Source organism: Emys orbicularis, chromosome 2, assembly GCF_028017835.1.
Source record: "Emys orbicularis isolate rEmyOrb1 chromosome 2, rEmyOrb1.hap1, whole genome shotgun sequence".
Lineage (NCBI taxonomy): Eukaryota > Metazoa > Chordata > Testudines > Emydidae > Emys > Emys orbicularis.
Window position 1 is genome coordinate 265,047,438 of NC_088684.1, and position 17,795 is coordinate 265,065,232.

At 44.3% G+C, this 17,795-nt stretch overlaps 1 protein-coding gene across 2 annotated transcripts in view; it reads left to right on the plus strand.

The window, feature by feature from the left end:
• The window catches only part of APBB1IP (amyloid beta precursor protein binding family B member 1 interacting protein), a 106,638-nt gene that overhangs the window by 38,170 nt on the left and 50,673 nt on the right, over positions 1–17,795 (plus strand). For both annotated transcript variants that reach the window (XM_065398802.1, XM_065398801.1), the window contains exons 2-5: positions 3,293–3,364; positions 6,532–6,619; positions 11,925–12,217; positions 15,717–15,794. In XM_065398802.1, coding sequence (XP_065254874.1) covers positions 3,293–3,364; positions 6,532–6,619; positions 11,925–12,217; positions 15,717–15,794 — 531 coding nt within the window. The remainder of the gene's footprint in view (positions 1–3,292; positions 3,365–6,531; positions 6,620–11,924; positions 12,218–15,716; positions 15,795–17,795) is intronic.

The window sequence follows — 17,795 nt, forward strand, 5'->3', positions numbered from 1 at the left end:
TCTCTGGCAATCCACATATTTGCTTGTAGGCTTCCTTTGCTTCTACCATGTGTTCCTTGCATTCTTCCTGAATGTGGTGGATTTGCTGTACTATATCTCAGGCCTCCAGGTTTTGGGAGGCAATTGGGAGCATGGGATGAAAACCATATTTGGCAAAAAAGGGACTTTTGACCGTGGAGACATGATCAGTGTTGTTATATGCAAACGTGGCGTATGGGTGGAGAGAGGACCGGTAATCCTGATGGCAGTTTGTGAAACACCACATGTATCATTCTAGCACTTGGTTTACTCTGTTTTGGCCATCTGTTTGGGGGTGGTGCGCAGATGATAAGCAGGTATGGATGTTTAATAGTCAGACAACTTCATGCCAAAAATTGGGAGATGAACTGGGACCCTCTGTCAGATTTGATACATTCAGGGAGCCCATGCAGACAAAAGTTGCATGTGAATAGATGTTGAGCTGTTGCTGTGGCCAGTTATGCACAAGGAATGAAGTGAGCCATCTTAGTCAGCTGATCTACCACTGTGAGTATGGTGGTGCATTTATTCGATTCAGGGAGTTCTATATCAAGTCCATGGCAATCACTGTCCAGGGTCAAGTGGGAGTTTCTAGGGGCATAAAGGTGCCGAGGCATTTTGTGAGTGTAACTTTTGCACAAACACATGTCAGCTCCTGCAACATGTAAGTCTGAATCACTGTCCATATCTGGGGGTCACCAAAAAGAGGTGGGAGGTCAGACATAAGGTTTTGGAGTGGCCAAAATGGCTCATTAAGGGGGCATTGTGGCATATCCAGAGTACTTTCAAGAGGGGGCACCCTGGCGGGACATATGTTATTCCATCTATCACAGTACACTACTGCCTGGTATCACCATTGGGTTGCTCTGGGGAAACTGCAGTCATCTTGGCCAGCAGGTCGTCTTGACCAGCCAACCGGATTAAAGTAAGGAGATCATGTTGCACTCTGGTGTTGAGGAAGTTGTGAAGTTTGAGAAGGAAGGGTCTTTCCCAATTATGTTCTCTTCCTCCTTGTAGTATCCCCTCTTGCACAACAGAGTGTTGGCTTTGTTGTTCTTGGTTTCAGGTTGATGAGTCATAGTGAAATCAAAATGGAAAAAGAATAGCTCCCATCGGAGCTGTTGTTGCTTCAGGCTCTGGCTTTACATAAATACTCTAGGTTCTCATGGTTGGTGTATACTGTACCAGGCCCACTGAAGATCCAGTCTGGTGAACACCCAAGCAGATTGGATATGGTTCAGCAGCTTTGGGATCAGTGGAAGGAGTATTGGATCCAAAATGCCTCTTGGTTTAGCATCCAGTAGTCTACACAGAGACATAGGGACCCATCTTTTTTTTTTCTATACAAAGAGGATTGGATCCCTGGCAGGACCAGGAGACATTACACGATGGATGAGCCCTTCAGTATATATGGATATACTCACGGAAGGCCAGAAGTTCCAGCTCCAATGTTGCATAGATCTGGCCATACAGCATATTGACCCTGGGTTGCAGATCTATCAGACAGTCACAGTCTTGGTGTAGGGGCAGTGTGACTGCATTTTTCTTTTAGAAGATGTTGATGAAGTCCTGGTATTTTCTGGGGACATGGAGGGTCTCCCTTTTGCTCTCATTAGTGGATGTGCAGATCATGACATGCCAGCCAGTTTGTGCTGAGGATTAGAGGGAAATGCAGAGAACTGATTATAGTGAACTGTAACGCTTCCCGGTGTCCCTGTATTGCCGCTTCTAGCTGTGTGGTCCCTTGCATCACTGGTCTGGGGGACAGGTCCCATCTGTTGTTTCCACAAGATCAGGCATAAGTTTCTGTTGGACATGGATTCATAGAGCCCGGACTATCACTGCATCTATGAAGTTGTCAGCAGAACCAGAGTCAGAGGGCCCATTGTAGAGGAATTTTCCAGGCCTTCCCTGGGATGTATAGCTGAACCTGCACCTGGAGGTGTGGTGAGAATCTTGGGAGCTCAAGCAGTGGAGCTGCAGGTTTTTGCCTGGAGCTTGCTCCGGAGCCGGAGCACAGCTCCAAAGCCCTGGTTCATGATGAATATCTATTCACTGAAAGTGGTGCCTGAGCTAGACATGTTATGCTTCCTAATCATCATTTGAAGATAAGATGGAACTTGTAGGGCTGCCCACTTGCTTAAGGTCTGAATGATCTGACATTACAATGCCCTTTATTTGACCGATCAAGTAACAATCAGCAGTGACCAGCCAATTCTCAGGAAAAGGGTATTTATCATGTAGTTCAGTGACTATTTATCATATAAAAATTATGGAATAGTTATGACTCTACGTGCCATGTAAAATTAAGTGCCTAAAGACTCGTGCAATCTCTGATCCCCTTTTCCTGCCACTCCTTGCAATCACCAGGCTTTCTCCAGGTCCCCTGCTGACCACATCTAGAGAGCTCATTGGTCTTGGAGGTACTGAGCACTTTTGCCCCATCCTGCAAGACATTAAAGCGTATGAGCAGTCCTACTGAAGTCAATGGGACTAATCACGTGCTTACAGCTCAGCATGTGTTTTAATATTTTGTGGGATCAGTGCCAGAGTATTCAGCACTTGCAGGGTCAAGCCCCTAAGTGAGAGAGTGCAATTTGCCAGGCTCCCAGGTCAAGTATCTTTTAGCATGTTCCTGTATCTCAGAAGTGACTATACATTTGCTCTGTCTTTGATGGTCTGCAGCAGACACCCAACAGCGTAAGACCAGAAGTATCTCAAATAAAGAAATGTTTGGTTTAACATAGGGAGAAATATCAAGTCAAAAAATTAGGTGGATCAAACCATATCCAGTCCTTGTACTAGAAAACAGCCCAGCTAAAATCTTGTAGTTAGTGGTTTAAGCCAAGGACTGAAATCCTCACGTTGTGTGTTCAGGAGTTTGTCAGCCTCAAATTTTCAGTTTCTCTCTCCCTCTCTCTTGACTCAGTTTTAGTTGTTTAAGGTGCAGATTTATTACCAGGTGACTTTTAATCAAATATAGATTATACATTGAGCACCGAGATTGATGGAACTACTCAAGAGCATAAAATTAAGTATGTGCTTAAGAATATGTAGGATCAGAGTCCTAATTTATCAATTATTTCTAAATTATGCAAAGATTTATCTGCTAAATTGCCATGAATAAGAAACTGTTTCTTTCAATATAAATAGGAAAGGCTTTGTAAGAAATGAACTGGTTGAAGTTGGTTTTTTTCTGTGTTTATAGAATTGCTTCCAAAGTTCTAAACAGACTAATGCTAATGTTCTTGTCCATGGGTTTATTTCTTTTCAGATGGAGCAGACATGTGATGATATAGATGAAATGTTCAGCAATTTATTGGGGGAAATGGACCTCCTGACGCAGGTAAATAATCTGGTTGACAACAAAGGATAAGAGAAATTACTATAAGGGAGGGAAACAAGGAGAACGTCTTACCTTCCTTATTCCTCTACAACTACACATTGCACCTTCCTACTGAATAAATACAGGTAGTCTTTAGAAAGTGACTTAAAACTGATTTTCTCTAAATCATGTTGCCTGCACAACAACAAAAGTGACATTATAGTTGGCTACAACATGAAACAGCTCGAACATGATATCAGAGGCCTTTTTCAAAAAGTTAATCCAGATTCCTAGAAGACATAGCCCCAGAAGGTCCAATCATTTTGCTAAGGAAATAAGAAGAGTTTGCATCTGAATCACCATGGATGAACACTTTGTGTTCATGTTTAAATGAACTGTAACCTGTTGAAGCACAGAATCCTAGAAATGTAGGGCTGGAAGCAGGGCCTGCTCCAGGTGTTTTTGCCGCCACAAGCAGCACAAAAAAAATTTTTTTTTTAAAAATGCCGCGATCGCTATCTGTGGCGCCAATTCGGCGGGCGGTCCTTTGCTCCGAGCGGGAGTGAGGTACCGTCTGCCGAATTGCCGCCGAATAGCTGGACGTGCCGCCCCTCTCCGGAGTGGCCGCCCCAAGCACCTGCTTGGCAAGCTGGTGCCTGGAGCCGGCCCTGGCTAGAAGGGACCTTGAGAAGTCATCTAGTCCTTCCCGCTGTGCTGTGGCAGGACCAAGTAAATCTAGACCATCCCTGTTTGTCCAACCTGTTTTTGCAGACCTCCAATGATGAGGATTCCACAACTATAAACTGTAAACTGAGTCAACTATAAACTATGGAAACGAAGACATAAATGTTTTTTACTAATTTGTTGACTATTTGAAAGACATCTAGCATAGTGACACATCACCACATGTGCCAAAATATGAATGGCACAACACTGATGGCATTAGGGAATATGTGTATACGAAATATTGTTCTGGAAGGAACTATAAAACAGCATGAGTCTCTTTCTAAACCCAAGACCTTGGAAGATTTCCTACACCAAAACTGATAAGATTGATGAAGAATTCATAGCCAAAAACATGTTATACGCATTAAATTTGTTTTAAATAAACTTATGCTTTAATTGAAACACTTAAACTGTTATCTGGAATTTTGTATGAGGTGCCCTACTTAAAGCCTCTAGTTCTGAAGTCTTTCCTGTTTGTTGAATCCCAGTCTGCCAAATTCAAGACCAAACATTTTGTGACACATAATAGGAATTCTGCTTGAAGCATCTTGAAAGCCTAGAGGAAAACATGATTTAATATCACAGTCTTGGCTATCAAAACCACAACACTTGGTTCCCTGTTAGCTTTCTGACTTTTTAACAGCTTTAGTTATAATTGAGAATAGAGTCTTTCAGAGTACTTAGTTTCATAGTAAAATATTGAAATATAAAAGAAACTACTTTTGCTTTATTTTTACTTTAGATCTTCCTCATATTCCCCCCCTTTTTCTTAGAACTTTTTCTAAGGACTAGTTCTTCTAGCTTCCTATTTTCCTAAACTATTCTGTGAATTGTATTTTTTCTTCCCTTTTATTACTGTCTTTGGGCCTTATTCTCATTTATACTAAGGTCTCTATATACCACTCTGGCAGTGTAAACAAGCCAGAAAGTAGATGTAGATATGGCACATTCACAGTGTAAACAGGCCTTAGACAGAAAGGGCCTGATTCTCATTTATACTACCTCTTCATGTTTAATTTTTAACTACTTTTCTGCACTTCCATTGTTTTCTCTTTGATCTGTCTTTTTCAATTTGCCTGTACTTTCTCTGTTTTCAGTTTTCCTTTCTGGCCATTATGAAATACCATTTCCTTTCTTTAAAAAAAAAAAAAAATTAAAACATTTCCTTTATGCATTTGAGCGCTGATCCCGCAAAGCACTTAAGAAAATGCTTAAGGTAAAGCAGGCCAGTAGTAAGTGCTTTGCTGGATTAGGAGCCATGATTGCCATTTTTGTCTTCTCTGTTTTGTATATAAACTCCTTTCTTGATTTCACAAGCCCAGATAAAAGGAATTAATCTCATGTGGTTATTTCCTTCCTTTCCCCTATTCACACCCTCTCTATTTTTGCAAGCATAAATAGTCATCATGCAGAAGTCGCATTTTTGAGTTCACATTTTCAATTTTTCAGCTTTGCACAAGTTCATAAGAAACTAACATTGCACAGCTGGGAAATCATAAGAAATGAACTGGTAAAAAAGAGTTTTTATTAATTTTTTTTATGGAAAATTTTCACCAGTTTCAGCCAACCTAGTAAATATAAACACTTCTGGAATCATTCAACTGCTAGAGCCAGCTATTTTGTCAGTGGGAATTACAGAGAGGAATCCTTTCTTTGTCTTAATTTTGTATGCTTCTCGTAGTTTTCTAAAGCACCAGTCCCCAACCTGCATTCTTAGGAACAAACTGCAGGCTAGAAATTCTCCCTTTAAAGAAGCCATTCACCCATATAAAACATCATGGAATAAACAAGACCAACACACTAGTATGTGGGTTTCTGTTTCTTGAGGGAAGAACTGAGTTTGTTAGAATAATTATCAGTGTAACATGATCAGTAAACAATGTTCCCTCTAATTTTTTACATCCATGTGCAGAATGAATTTTGTTATGTGCATCAATATGGAGGCGATGTATGGCGGGGGTGAGGCCAAGGGGTTTGGAGTGTGAGAGGGGGCTCAGGACTGGGGCAGAGGGTTGAGTGCAGGGGTGTGAGGGCTCTGGCTGGGGGTGTGGGCTCTGGGTTGGGGCTGGGCATGAGGGGTTTGGGGTGTGGGCGGGGACTCAGGGCTAGGGCAGAGGGTTGGGATGCAGGGGGCGGGTGAGGGCTCTGGCTGGGGATGTGGGCTCTGAGGTGGGACTGGGGATGAAGGGTTTGGGGTGCAGGCTCCCCTGGGGCTGCAGTGGGGAGAGCGGACTCCCCTCAGCCCTCTCTCACCACTGCAGCCCGAGGCTGGGAGAGAGTGCCTCTCCCTGCCGTGGCAGCTCCAGGGCCGGGGGAGAAGCACCTCTCCCTGGTGCGTGCCTGCACGGCCCTTGATAGCTGGCCGCGCAGCTGTGCAGCTTAGAGGGAACTTAGTCAGTAAATATTAGTATCTTAATGATAATTACATCATCAACTCCTTTCTTTTTGTTCCGTCTCCACAGAGTTTAGGAGTAGAAACTGTCCAGCCTCCATCCCCCAAAGAATCTAATAAAGAATATAACTTTACAGTTGGCTTTAAAGATTTAAATGGTAAGTGATTGGAAGGATTATTTAGTGTTTGTGTTTGTCAGACTTCTGCCAGGTGGAATCGGCAGCAACAAGGGCCGAGTTCTGTATCTAGGAGTCCCTCTTAACAATACAAAACAGAACCAGCTCGAGCCCCTACCCAGTAATCTGAGAAAATTTACCACCAGTCCTTGGCACCTCTAAGAGACAATACTTCCCCTCTCTCAAGCACTGAGTCTGGGTAACAAAAGAGAACTTTTAATAAAAGGAAAAGGGAACCAAGCAGTAGTTTGGGAAAACCCCACAACCATGTTCAAAAGCATGCCACCATAAGCAGAATCCCAGCCCCACAGTGCATGGTGCAGTGCCCTTTACCTCAGTTTCCCACTTTGTGGTGGAAAAGTCTGACGAACAAATGTCCCTTTAACACATCCCTCCCCCACCCTCTGCGCATGTGGCTGTCCTTGGTTAGCGAAGACCCAGAGTTCAGAGGTGTGATCACAGGAGTTCACCTTCTACCCCACAAAGGGTGGGGGTCATCAAGCAATGTCTCTGTGGTTGCTGTGTGCCCTTGCTCCTGGTGGTCATGTGCTGCCATGTTGGACACTCACTGCCACTTCTGCAATGCCATGTTCTGAGGTTCCGCTGCTTAACCCAGGTCTTCAGTGATTTCAGCTCTTAGTGATTTCACTGGGTAACAGGAAACCTCACTGCCAGTACAGCCTCTGTATTGTCTTTCCTATTCCGACATCAGGTCTAAAACCCCCTAGATTTGCTTATCAGTGATTCAGCACTGGTAATTTCTGCACAGAAACAATGCCTCTGAATAGAGTCTGATTAGCTCTGTCTCTAAACACTAGAGAGGGGAAGGTCAAAGGGAGTCTAGGACAATTTGGGCAGAGTCCACACCACCAGGTAGTATAGCAATATAATACAAATCCAAGTCCCCATCACCTGTCTTTCACCGGGATTTGGCATCCCTACCGCCTACTTAGAGAGTAAGGTTCAGTTTAAGGCGACTTCCTCAATCAGGGCTGTCTAAGTACAGTTCTGCTGCCCTTTACTCATACAATAAGGATAACCACATGTCATTACCCTTGCACTAACGTGATTTGTAACCCAGCACCAGCCAAAGGTGATCATTTTGGCAAAGCAGCTCCACCATGCTGCATACCTGCATACATTCAGAGTAGGCATGTCTATGCAAACACGGTTTCTGAAGTCTTTTCCCCCAGCTCATCACTAATGTCAGGGGAGAGCTCATTCAGACACTGGTTACATCTAAAAAATACCACAACAATGGAGGAGTAAAAAGCTAAATGTCCATGATTGTCAAAAGCTACCAATGATTTTGGGTATCTCAATTTGAGATGCCTTAAAGAGGCCTGATTTTTCAGAGCACGGGTATTCAGCACTGTCTGAAAGTCGGGCTTGTGAAGGTGTCTCAAGTTGGACACCAAAAAGAGAAATCACTAGTCAGTTTGGGAAATCATGGCCTTCGGGAAATCATGGCCTTTCATATTTAAATGTTTAATGCAGTGGTCCCCAACGCGGTACAGGGCCAGCTCTGGCTTTTTTGCCGCCCCAAGCAAAAAAAAAAAAAAACCAGGGTGAAGGGTGGCCGGAGCGGCAAACCAAAAAACAAAACAAAACAAACAAAAAAAGACGGCCGTGCCACCCTAGGATTGGGCAGAATGCCGCCCCTTAGAATCTGCCGCCCGAAGCACGAGCTTGCTCGGCTGGTGCCTGGAGCCGGCCCTGGCCATGGCGCCTGCTGGGGCATCTATGTGCGCCCGCGTACTGGCCGGCGGACAAGCATCCGCCGCAATGCCGCCGAAAAGCGGTGTCACCAATAGGCGTCACCGCCGAAATGCCACCGAGTGGCATTTCAGTGGCAATGCCTCTTGACGTTGCCGCTTCTCGGCGGCATTTCGGTGGATGCTTGTCCGCCAGCCACGGTCCTCGGTGGCTCATTGTCCGGCACCCGCCACCCGGAAAAGGTTGGGGACCACTGGTTTAATGAAATTGAAAACTAAGTCTGGTAATGTTAGTCTGACAGATGGAATCCATGAAAGGAAAACAAGACAGTGTAATGCCATTTGCGCTTGGACCTGGTAGGGAATCTGTATTTTGGGGTATCTCTGTCCTTTTTTCAGTAGAGATTACTAATAAATACGACTACAGCTTTGAGAGTGTTGGAAACTACATAGGTTAGAATATTGTTTTAATGTGTATGTCACAAAAATGTCCTAATTATTACAGTACAGAAAGATAGGACTTGTTTAGAAGTAATTTAGGCCCCATTTTAGGAAAGTGCTTAAATACATGCTTAAATTCATCCCAGTTCAGAGGCATGCTTAAGTGCTTCCCTTGAATTGGGGCCCTACAGTGGGCCAGCCTGGGAGAAACACTCAGCCATACCCAGTTCCATTTTTAGCCATTTCTTCAGGGCCCTGCCTATTCTTCAATATACAGACAAAAGGAAATATGGAATAATAACAAAAGCAGCAGTTCTGCTCTAGACTGGGATTGTGGGGCTCTCTGACCTCCAGTAACTAAAGGGTCAGGATCTCGCCGGGCTGTGGGAGAGGTGGGTCCGCAGGGCATTTGCCCTCTTGCAACCTTTCGCTGCCTCCACAGGAAAGTGTACTCTCAGTAGCAGGGCTTTGGAGCGGAGCCAGCCGCTGGAGCGCAGAGCAGCTCCGGAGCAGTGGAGCTGCAGGTTTTTGCCTGAAGCTGGAGCGGAGCCGGAGCACAGCTCCAAAGCCCTGCTCAGTAGAGCCCTGCACGGATACACATTTAAATCTGTGGATGCGGATATCTGCAGAAGGAAATCGCTATCCGCTGAACTGCAGGGCTCTCCCAGGAACCGCAGCGGCGAAACGAGCAGAACATGGGGCTGCCGCTCCCAGGAGCCAGCGCCCCGCACCGGCAGTGCCTCCCGTGCGGCTGTACCACCCCCAGCCCCAGCCCCACCCCCGTCCCTTCCAAACAGCTGTCTGCGTGACTGCGTCTCCTGGCTTGGGTCTGTACAGCCGCGCCAGAGGATGGAGCTGGGGGCGGGGCTGGGGTGGTACAGCCGCACGGGAGGAGCTGCCGGCACAGGGTGCTGGCTCCTGGGACCGGCAGCCCCTGTTCTGCTCCTTTCACCGCTGCGGTTCCCAGGAGAGCCCTGCGGTTCAGGTGATACTGATTTCTATCTGCAGATATCCACATCTGTGGATATAAATTTGTATCCGTGCAGGATTCTAACTCTCAGTTCTCTCCTAGTCCCAGCCAGCCTCATGGGGCTGGAGCCCTCACGGGAATCACATCCAGTCATTAGCTGACTGCTGGGCTTTCCTCCAGAACAGGGCCGGCTGCTCCCTGCCCCTAGCCCTTAAAAGGGACAGACAACCCTGTTACAAAACAACTAGACACAGACACAGCGACTCGCTAGCTCCTGGACTGGGTAAAACCAGATCTTTCTGTCTAATGTCTCCCCATAGGATCTCTTAACTCTGGCCTACATTAAGCAATCATAGGAGAGGGCTGCTGACTCAGCAAAAAACTTCAGTTAAGAGAATTATCTCATTTAAGTGTCGGAGTTGAAAACACAAAACAAATGTGGAATGTTTAGATCTGTTTTGGTAAAATATCTTAAAAGAGAAATTGCATGATTTGAACGCTAACTGAACGGGTCCTCAGAGCCCTGTATATTATTATATGTGGGAAGTTACTGACGCATATCGCATAATGACTGATCTAGTATGTAGGAATGTGATTTTCAGATATTATTTTCTTATAGCTTAAAACCTCGCAGCTTGATTTCCCCTCACTAACACTGGTTTGACACCTGTGTAACTGCATGGATTTAGTGAAGTTACTCCTGTATAAGCCCCTTGGGATTTAGGGAGCACAGTCCCTTTAAAACCTGGTCCTGAGGCAGAGGGTGTTTGGTCCAGAGGGAGCACTGTGGAGAGAGGGATAATGATGGGGGGTGGGGTGTACTGCATGTCCACATACAGGCCACCAAGTGTAACTCTAGCACCCTGGTGGCCAAGTGGAGTCTGCTCTGCTGGTAGCTCTGGCCAACAAAAGGTGTGCGCTGGAACGCAGCAGGGAACCGCCCTTCCACCCCCAAGGCACCTGTTCCAAATCCATCTGGAATAAACACACACACCCTGGGGTAGTACAGCTAATATGGGAGAGGGAAATATTTATTTACAGAGGGATGAATGGAGAAAAACAACTGGGGGAGAAGATAGGGGGAGTGGTAAAACAGGGTTATGTTCAACACAAGAACCCATGGGCCCAATGGTACCACAATATAAAAGGATAGACACTGAGCAAGGTGTCTAGACTCAGAGTTCAGGAGTCCTGGGCAGAGTTCCAGTCCAACAGGGAGTCCTGGTCAACTTTGGCTCCAGTAAAACTTTCCCCAAGAAACGCCTCTGTTGCCTTCGTCTGCCACTCTCTGCAAACCCATACAGAGCAACAACCTCCCCACTTAACTAGGTACAGCCTCCCTCCTTATCCCCGTGCAAAGTCACAAGCTGCACTACTGGTGGCCCCGTGCAGCTCTGGGTGACAGGGATGCTAGGTCTGGCTCCGGTTTGTCCTTCTTAGGTGATTCCTTCCTGGCACAGTGCTTCTCCTGACTTCTGTCCTTGGACGTCCCCAGTCAGCGCTCTGTCCCTCCCAGGCTCTGGGCTGGTTCTCGGCTGCTTCGTTACATGAGGGCCTGCTGTCTGTAGGCCCTCTTGTCTGGAGCTCTAGACACACACATGCCCCTGTCGCTTTCTACACTACGGACCTTACAGCAGCACAGCTGTGCCGCTGTCCGGTCTCATGTGTAGCCATTCTATGCCAGCATGAGAGAGCTCTCCCGTCAGCATAATTAAACCACCCCCAACGAGCGGCGGTAACTATATCGGTGGGAGAGCATCTCCTGCCGACATAGTGCTGTCCACACTGGTGCTTTTGTTGGTGAAACTTACGTCGATCAAGGGGGTGTTTTTTTTCACACCGCTGACCAACAAAAGTTTTACTGACAAAAGCACTAGTGTAGACAAAGCCTAAAATACTAATACAGTCCTTTTAGAAAGGAAAGTTCCCTTCTAGTCTGTCCTTGAGCATGATCAGCTTAATAATTATCCCCAAAAAACACCTTTTCCGTAGAACCCAAATTAAAATCTCCCTCTTTAAAATTGTCCCCTTTCCCTTAACCTCTACAATTAGCATCCTCCTCTACAATTTAGTTTTCACTGAACTGAGAGCAAACTGTTTTTCATGTCATCCACTCTCTAAAGTATTTTGTGGTTGGGGGCGGGGGGGCGTTTCTTAACAGAATCATTAAGTGCACTGGAGGACAATGACTTGGATGCTTTAATGGCTGATCTGGTAGCAGACCTAAGTGAAGTTGAACAGAAGACAGTACAAGCACAGAAAACTTCTTCTCACTACCCACAAAGTGAAGTCACTCAGCCTTCAACAGGTGTTTGTGCTGCTTCTTCTTATGGTTCTAAATCAAATGTCCCTGTTACCACCACTGGACGTTTTGAGGATGACTTGCCCCCTCCACCTCCAGATCCTGCTTTCGACCTCCCACTACCACCGCCTCCTCCTGAACCACTCACTCAGGTAAGCACTGAAGGAACCTTGTACCAAACATCCCCATACCTTGTGCTGTAATTGTGTAGAGGCTGTTTGAGTAGGAACAAGAGAGAATAACCATGAATGAACTTAAATGTTAGCAGTAAAACAACCATAAACTGTTGAATGTTAGATGCCCATTATAGAGCAGGCAATAACAATAGCTATAGTCCATTCCAGCTTGGCATGAAATAGCCCACAGTGACACTGTTCATAGTTGAATACACGTTAGTAGAGTTTAGGAAAGTTTTGATAGCTGCTATATAGAGGCAAAGGTTGCCTTTGGGACCTGCAAAGCCTGTGGCCATGATCGCATTCTGGCTTGTAAAGGAGAATCTCAGTGTTTCTGGCCCTTATGGTGAGAGATTTGAACAGCCATCGATTAATGCAAACTGATTACTAGGACAGGAAGCTTGTCACTGATTTTTTGGTTTGTTTGTTAGTAGAGAGTAAGGTATTCATGCTGCTCCTCCCACCTTATAGACACCTGCGTCTGGCCTTTAGGGTCTGTGAAAATCTTGAGTGTAGGTCCCTAGATTTTTGGGAAGGCCCCAGGTTAATTAATTACAGTCCAGGCTGCTGCTACTAATAGTACAATACTAGGGTTGTTGTCAGCTCTGGCCAGCTTCTTGCAACTGACTTGGCTCCTGTGCTCAGCAGCTAGTGTGACCTCTGGCCCTATGGAGGGCCTGCTCAACTGTGTAAAACTGCAGCATTGTCCCGTAGAACACGGGATTGAGATCGAGAAAGGACTGCATTCTAATCCCAGCTCTGCCACGTCTCCCTCCACTCTTCTAGGTCAATGGGAATGGGAATGAGGATATGGAGGTAGATATTACCACATCCGAGATAGAAGCCAAACTCGAACAGCTTAATGGGACTAAATCGGAGGGCCCAGATAATCTTCATCCAAGAATATTAAAGGAGCTGGCACATGAAATTGCAAGCCCATTAGCAAGAATTTTTATTGACTCTGTAAACTCAGGGGTTGTACTATATGACTGGAAAATTGGTAACAGAGTTCCTATTTTTAAGAAAGGAAAAAAAGTGATCTGGATAACTACAGGCCTGTTAGTTTGACATCTGTAGTATGCAAGGTCTTGGAAAAAATTTTGAAGGAGAAAGTAGTTAAGGACATTGAGGCCAATGGTAATTGGGACAAAATACAACATGGTTTTACAAAAGGTAGATCGTGCCAAACCAACCTGAGCTCCTTCTTTGAGAAGGTAACAGATTTTTTAGACAAAGGAAACGCAGTGGATCTAATTTACTGAAATCGAGGTAAGGCATTTGATATGGTTCCTCGTGGGGAATTATTAGCTAAATTGGAAAAGATGGGGATCAATATGAAAATTGAAAGGTGGATAAGGAACTGGTTAAAGGGGAGACTACAATGGGTCATACTGAAAGGTGAACTGTCAGGCTGGAAGGATGTTACTAGTGAAGTTCCTCGGGGATCAGCTTTGGGACCAATCTTATTTAATCTTTGTATTACTGACCTTGGGACAAAAAATGGGAGTGTGGTAATAAAGTTTGTGGATGACACAAAGCTGAGAGGTATTGCCAATACAGAGGGGGACCAGGATATCCTACAGGAAGATCTGGATGACCTTGTAAACTGGACTCGGAGTAATAGTAATAGGATGAAATTTAATAGTGAAAAGTGCAAGGTCATGCATTTAGGGATTAATAACAAGAATTTTTGTTATAAACTGGGGACGCATCACTTGGAAGTAACAAAGGAGGAGAAGGACCTTGGAGTATTGGTTGATCACAAGATGACTATGAGCCACCAATGTGATATGGCTGTGAAAAAAGCTAATGCGGTCTTGGGATGCATCAGGCGAGATATTTCCAGTAGACATAAGGAGGTGTTAGTACCGTTATACAAGGCACTGGTGAGACTTCATCTGGAATATTGTGTGCAGTTCTCGTCTCCTATGTTTAAGAAGGATGAATTCAAACTGGAACAGGTACAGAGAAGGGCTACTAGCATGATCTGAGGAATGGAAAACCTGTCTTATGAAAGGAGACTCAGAGCTTGGCTTGTTTAGCCTAACCAAAAGAAGGCTGAGGGGAGATATGATTGCTCCCTATAAATATATCAGAGGGATAAATACCAGGGAGGGAGAGGAATTATTTAAGCTCAGTACCAATGTGGACACAAGAACAAATGGATATAAACAGGCCATCAGGAAGTTTAGACTTGAAATTAGATGAAGGTTTCTAACCATCAGAGGAGTGAAGTTCTGGAATAGCCTTCCAAGGGGAGCAGTGGAGGCAAAAGACATATCTGGCTTCAAGACTAAGCTTGATAAGTTTATGGAGGGGATGGTATGATGGGATAGCCTAATTTTGGCAATTAATTGATCTTTGACTATTAGTAGTAAATATGCCCAATGGCCTGTGATGGGACACTCGATAGGCTGAGATCTGAGTTAGTACAGAGAATTCTTTCCTGGGTGTCTGACTGGTGACTCTCTCCCACATGCTCAGGGTTTAGTTGATCGCCATATTTGGGGTTGGGAAGGAATTTTTCTCCAGGGCAGATTGGCTGAGCAATATTTTTATACTCCTCCCTGGTCATTTGAAAATATCACCAGTGACTGTACAAACTAGAGACTCTTCCCTGAGGGCAAGGAGAATGGGGAAAAACTGAGGAGAGGCAGCCCTGAATTTGGGGAATTGGCAGAGGATCTTGAGGTAAACAGAGGTCTCAGCGTTGCATTAGTAGCCATGATCTCAGAAGTCAGAGGTGGTCACCAACCTAAGTGTAGCCCCTTATAAAGATACATTAGAATAATCTACTCGCGAGGTGACGAAGGCATGGAGAACTGTTGGAAGGTCCATGTCGGAGAGAAACAGTCATAATCTTTATATCCCCCACAAAGGAAAACAGGCACTTCTAGCTGTTACAGTGACTTGGGATTCAAATTGTGCATGATGTGGTTGCAAACCAGGTGGTCAATATGATCCTGGAAATGCTTGTTCTCTGAGCCCTAAAAGGCATAAATTGAGAGGCAATAAGTTTGCTATTCCGTGCTACTGTCCACAATGCTGTGTCATTCAGCAGCCAGATTGCCCCCCGAGGTGCAATCACTTTTTTCCCTTTACAAGTTCAATTCAGACCTTACTGCCACATCTATTGTATGTTAGTTATCTCCATGTGAGCATAGGGGAGACCTGTCTCCATGTTCTACAGCAATCTGTGAGGCATTGCCCAAATCATCTCACTATCCTGTGAGAGATCCATGGCTGGGCGACAGAGAGCCTTTGTCTTGTGAATCAGAATTAAGTTTTGGGCAAACGGGGGCTAAGCCATCAGTGTCCATTGATTTAGTGTAGCTGGCACCTGTGCCAATAAAGTTTCCCTTGATAGGCCTTGTGATGTAGGTCTAAATAACTATGAACAGCTATTTGCATAGAAACATGGCACTTTGCTCATTTATTTAACAGAGAGCCTTTGAATATCTTGCTGTTATTTCAGGAAGAACTAGAGACACAAGCAAAAGCCGACAAGATTAAACTTGCATTGGAAAAACTGAAGGAAGCGAAGGTTAAAAAGGTAGGATTTAAAATATTGAAATTCTAACTTAATATACAACTGAATGTGTATATGTGTATATTTGTATGTATGTCAGAGTTCATTGTAATACATTATTTATAATGTTAGTTTTCATATCCTTCCTTTATTTTTTGTACATTTTAAAATGTACATTTAACACTATCTTGTACTCGTAGTTTACATCAGGTACTGGAGGAACAATATTTTATCACTCTACCTCTGACAGAACTGAGAAAGGTTATAACTCTTAGTTCCAAGATCTGGACAAAGCCCAGTATCCTTATAATCTGTTTTAAGGAATTGGAATCTATGATCAAATATTATTCAATCACCCTAAGCTGATACCAAAAATTTTAACCTGTACTTTTCCAAAGCAGTGTGTATGGATTTAGCCAGATCGCGCCAATGGAGTTGCATTGCTAAATCCCCTCAAGGCACTTTGAGATATAGGCAGTACAGTAAGGGGCCGACCCTCAGGAGCACCTAGAATTTCAGTTGAACTCAACAGGAGCTGCAGTGTTCAGCTTTGTACCCTCACAATCCAGTCTGAGTAAGGCATGAGGGGAGGAGGCTGCCAGAGACCAGAGCCAATGGGCCTCTGGACACATAGTGCAGGTCTCCTATGAATTTTGGGGTGTCTAAGTTGAAACAATTCCCACAGAGAGACACATACTCTCCCCAGAGGACACGTTAAGGGAAATCTCCCTAGGGAAATCTTCTCAGAGATTTCCTCATTAAAAGGTTCATCCTAGCCCATCTTATCCCTTTTACCTGCATAATAAGTGATGTCCGGTTGGGCAAACAATTTATTTTGCATCTTTTGTTTTTTTGCAAGATATTAAATATTTAAAGTCAGGGTATTTTAGAAGTTAGACTGTGATGGTCTTCCTATTGCTAAATACCATCTGTGCTGTAATTAGTGTCATACTATGAAGTTTAAGGAAAATTAAAACAAAATTCTAGAGAGAGAGAGAGAATCTTCTTTCATTTCTAAAAAGAGGCTGTTAAACACCCTGTGGCTTAGAGCTGTGAAAATGGTGTAAAACGCTGCAGGCATATTTGTGAACAGTCAAAGAACTAGAACCAGACATTACTTCCCCTTGTTTCCTAAACATATTTTAGATTATGCATGTCCAACATACTTTCTTCATATTCTCCACCACAGCTGGGCTCTTTATTTTAGAAAAAACATTTTGGGGTTTGAAATCAGAGCAAACATACAGTTTAGCTTTTTGATGTGCTTTTCTTTTCCAAGGCCAGGTGGGTGAGGTAATATCTTTTATTGGACCAACTTGTGTCAGTGAAAGAGGCAAGCTTTCAAGCTTACACAGAGCTCTTTTCCAGGTCCTTCTTTTCAAAAGTCTGTATGGACATTTCCTTGTTGCTCTTAGTTCTGTGGTATTACCTCTGCTTTAGTAGAGATTTGCTCTGCTGCAGAGTCTCTTATGCAAACATTTTAAAATTAGTATTTACTAAAGCTACAGCGTTGGGAGAAGTTCTCCCAATTTTCCAACGTATGGTTCCCGGCAGCGAACTGTTCTGCTGTTTCCAGTGCAAGTGGATGACTTGACTATTCTTCTTACTGTGTATTTGCAGTTCTCTGTATTTTATATTTTAGCAATGTTTTAATCTTTTCCCCCTCACAATAAACATGCACATTGTTTCTGTCATTTAAAAAGTGCTTCAAGAGGACAATGAACTTTTTTGGTTTCTTCAGTCAATCACTGTAAGTGATGATCTGTCTATTGCAGAGTCTTGTACTGGTATCCATCATTGCAGCACATGAACCCAGGTTAGCTGATTGGCATATCAAAGTTCTTCCATTCTTTTCCTAATTCAAGACTAAAACATCCAATTCAATATTCTTCTTCGAGTAGATGGAGCTGTGTATTCCAGTTTGGTGTGTGTCACCCCAGCATGCCGGAGCCAGAGAATTTTGCCCACAGAGGGCTGATGCATGCATCTCATGGTCGTAGCCCCTCCTCTGGCTATATGAGGTGA